The 3,981-nt window shown below is 36.1% G+C and overlaps 1 protein-coding gene across 1 annotated transcript; it reads left to right on the forward strand.

The window, feature by feature from the left end:
• Positions 1 to 768: 768 nt before the first annotated feature.
• On the forward strand, positions 769 to 1,443 carry LOC123256558 (cytochrome c oxidase assembly protein COX11, mitochondrial-like; the record flags this gene model as incomplete). The annotated part of the gene is made up of 1 exon (XM_044685150.1): positions 769 to 1,443. A coding segment is annotated over one exon (675 nt), but the record flags the coding sequence as incomplete, so codon positions are not given.
• Positions 1,444 to 3,981: the final 2,538 nt, after the last annotated feature.

Raw genomic sequence — 3,981 nt, forward strand, 5'->3', positions numbered from 1 at the left:
TTTTGATTTATTTACCTGAAAATTGCCCATCTATCACCTGGGGAATAGAAGCCAGTGATTTCTTGAGATATTAAGAAACAATAAAACAAAGTCAAAAGAATGCAAAAAAAAAGAAGAAAATATGAAATATCTGACTGAAAAGAAATTGACTTGGAAAATAGATCCAGGAAAGATAATCTTAATATTTATTAGACTATATTTTTAAAAAGCCTAGATGTTATATTATAGGACATTATCAAAGAAAACTGCCTTGATTTCCTTTGAATCATAATTTTAAAAAGAAATTGAAAGAATCCATAGATTACCTCCTGCAATAAATCCCCAAATGACAACTCCCAGGAATATTATAGCTAAATTGAAGAAATCCCATGCTAAGGAGAAAGTACTACTAAACCAGAAAAAAACAATTCAAACATCATGGAGACTCAGTGTTGATTACATAGGATTTGGGAACTTCTACGTGAAAAGATCTAAGTGTTTGAAATATAACCTCTGGAAGGCAAGAAAAAGGGGTTTACAGCCATGAGTCCTCCACCCATCAAAACTGACTATATTCTATCAAGAAGAAAAATCATTATTTAATAACAAAGTGGATGTCCAAGCATGCCTGATGAAAAGAGCAGCATGAAAGAGAAAAATTGATGTCCCAATACCAAATTCAAGAGAGGCATGAAAAGATAAATAATGAAGAGAATATTTACAGGACTTAATAAAGTCAAATTGTTTCTATGGCTAGTGGAAAGATGGTATTTGTAACTCTTAAAATTGCTCTCCTCGGGGGCCTGCTTGGGGTGGTGGGGCCCCCGGGGCGCCGCTCTTCAGCTGCGGCAAACACTGCGGAGGCCGAAGAGCACGAATCCATTCACTCGAGAACAGGAGCAGGAGTGGCGGCGGAGGAACCGCACCGTCCTCACGTATGTGGCCGCGGCAGCCATGGAGTCTTACGCTGCGGTTCCCCTCTACCGCCTGTACTGCCAGACTACAGAACTTGGTGGATCACCTGTAGCAGGTCATGCTTCAGACCAGATTGAGACTATGGTACCTGTTAAAGACCGAATCATTAAAGTCACCTTCAATGCAGATGTGCATGCAAGTCTACACTGGAATTTTAAGCCTCAACAAACAGACATATATGTAGTACCAGGAGAGACTGCACTGGCATTTTACAAAGCTAAGAATCCTACTGACAAATCAATAATTGGAATTTCTACATATAATGTTGTGCCATTTGAAGCTGGACAGTATTTTAATAAAATACAGTGCTTCTGTTTTGAAGAACAAAGGCTTAATCCTCAAGAGGAAGTAGACATGCCAGTATTTTTCTTCATTGATCCTGAATTTGCTGAAGATCCCAAAATGGCAAAAGTTGATGTGATCACTCTCTCTTACACATTTTTTGAAGCAAAAGAAGGACATAAATTACCAGTCCCAGGTTATAACTGAAATAAGAAATTTCTTTCCTTTGCGCTTTCTAATTTTTTTGTCTCAATTTTATAATTTTTGGAAAATCATGTTCTCAGGATGAAAGAGGAATATTAGTGGGAAAACCATTTTTATTTTAAACCAGAATCATAAGTAACTTTTTTTTTATGAATACCTTTTAAAATCTCTTAGCTTGTATGAGGCTATAAAAATAGAGATACTACTAAAAAATCCCAGGTGCAGATTTTGACTAAAAACAACTTTGCAGATTTGTAAGGTAACATTCAAATCATTTTTTCCTTTGGAGTGGTATATCAAAAAAAGAAAGATCAGTATGCAAGTATGGAACTGATAATCTGTTAAAGATCATTTAAATACCAAAAAAGCTTTTTGCTCTAAAATGGTGTCCCAATAGATCACCTCATTCAGGTCTTCTGTTAAAGATGAAGATGCTGGAGCCCAGAGAGATAAAATGATTTGCCTAACATACAGCTAGTTATTGGCTAGCATCCAGGTCTCCAACTAGCCAGATCTTTCCATTATGCCATCATGGTTATCTGGAAATGCATTTTGCTGCTATTTTTTAAAAATCTGTTTCTGTAGTCAGTAATTTTTAAAAATAGCATGTACTTCATTATTCAAACAGAAGTCTGGTCAATCATTCGCAAAAGTGTTATTCCATGATACTTTCCCTAGACTCATGCTGCCTATGCTAATTTATAGGCTAAGTTACTAAAACCTTACAAAGTTTGTTAAGTCACTCTATATATATAAAATATCTGTATATAGAAGCAAAAGGATTATAATCTACTCCAGGGCAAAGAGCAAATATAGGATTTGAATTTCAAACTCTTTAAATTGTTTTTTTCCTCACTAAAATTCAATTGCTGTTTTAAATTTGCAATATTTAAGTGTTTCAATTTTTTGGTAATTGGCACAGAAATAATGCCCTTGTAAATTGGAAATGGAGTATATTAGTATTTCTACCAGATTATATTTATAGTGAGGGCTCCAAACAATTGGATACTTACCATCTGATTGTATGTATGGTACTATGTGCTTTTTCTTGGCATCAAAAACTCTTTTGTGAAGAAACAATATTAACTTGTATATTAAATTATTTTTAATACTAAAAAAAATTGCTCTCCTCATCATAGTAGTTAGAAGTATACATAGACTGAGCGTGTGGTACTAAAACGTTCAGGTAGATATGCAGAAAAAATCAAGGGGTGAAAAAGAGGATAGCACTGAGAGAAAAAGAAGAGAAGTAATACGGGGTAAATTATATCAAATAAAGAGGCCTGGGAAGAAAAACTTAAAGTGGAAGGGACAATGTTTTATTTATATATATACACACACACACACACACACACACACATATAAACTATTATAGTGGAGGGGACAATGAAGGTGATGACAGACAATCAATAAAATATTCTCATCAGCAATAACAACACTCATTGGAGTATAGAATCTTAACTCTAGACCTCTAGAAGGAGAATAAGAAAGGTAGTGAAGGAGGGGAATAATAAGAGGGAGGTGAAATAGGGAGAGTGATTAAAGAGCTATAGAGAAGTAGAAGAATAAGGATGGTTTGTAAGGATTAAAATTGGAGTTTTTGACTCAAGAAGAGTGTTATAAAGTAATATTGTGGTTACCAATTTTAAAATATAGCTTAAGTGAAAATGACTTATAAGCAGCTTTTATTTACAAAGAGGTAGAAAGAGTGAAAGTGGGAAATGTAGATAAAAAGGCAGATTCTTAAGCCCACCAGCCCTAAGAGCTTCTCTAGTGAAGTGAGTCCAGTTAAGTACCCCAGCTGGAGGCTTCCTCAGGTCTCAATCTCCTTGTAGAGTCTTCAGCCAGAAGTCCACCAGAGCAGCCTCCTCTACAGCCTGAGCCATTCACCCACCAGGCTGACATAGGATCCAGGGAGAGAGTCTCCTCCAAAGCCTAGGCAGGAATCTTCAGAACCAATCACTCCAAATGCCAGGAAAAGAATGGTCCAAGGCCCATGCTGGTCTCTTCTTTTATGCTCCTTTTCCACATCATTTCCTGTCTCTCCCCCTTCTTCACATATTCAATTGCAATCTCTCAGTTTGCCTTGTCCTACCCAGGGCTGTGCAGTCCCCTTTGGAGGTGAGAGTTTTTGACTAGTGAACTCTCTTACTTAAGTGTTAAGTAGGAGTGCTTTGAGTTCTTGATTGATTGAGTTAAAGGTTGCTGATGGATTTCATCAAAATAGACAAAGAAAGATAATTATATCTTCACAGGTGGTAGGAAGGGAAATAATATAAGTGAGGGGAAATGAGGAAGTGATTGAAAGGGAACCATGTAGACAGATATTGAAAGGAGAAAGTGTAGGATTAAAAGAGGAAAACAAAGTGAAGGGGAATACAGAGATGATAATCATAACTGCAATTATAAATGAGATGCACTCACCCATAAGATGGAAGTAGATAGCAGAGTGGATTAAAAACATGAATCCTCTGAGATGTTTGTTTTTACAAGAAGCATATTTGATATATACAAGTAGACATATAGTGAGTAAGGTCTGTG

The sequence above is a fragment of the Gracilinanus agilis genome, unplaced genomic scaffold (assembly GCF_016433145.1).
Source record: "Gracilinanus agilis isolate LMUSP501 unplaced genomic scaffold, AgileGrace unplaced_scaffold60893, whole genome shotgun sequence".
Taxonomy (NCBI): Eukaryota; Metazoa; Chordata; class Mammalia; order Didelphimorphia; family Didelphidae; genus Gracilinanus; species Gracilinanus agilis.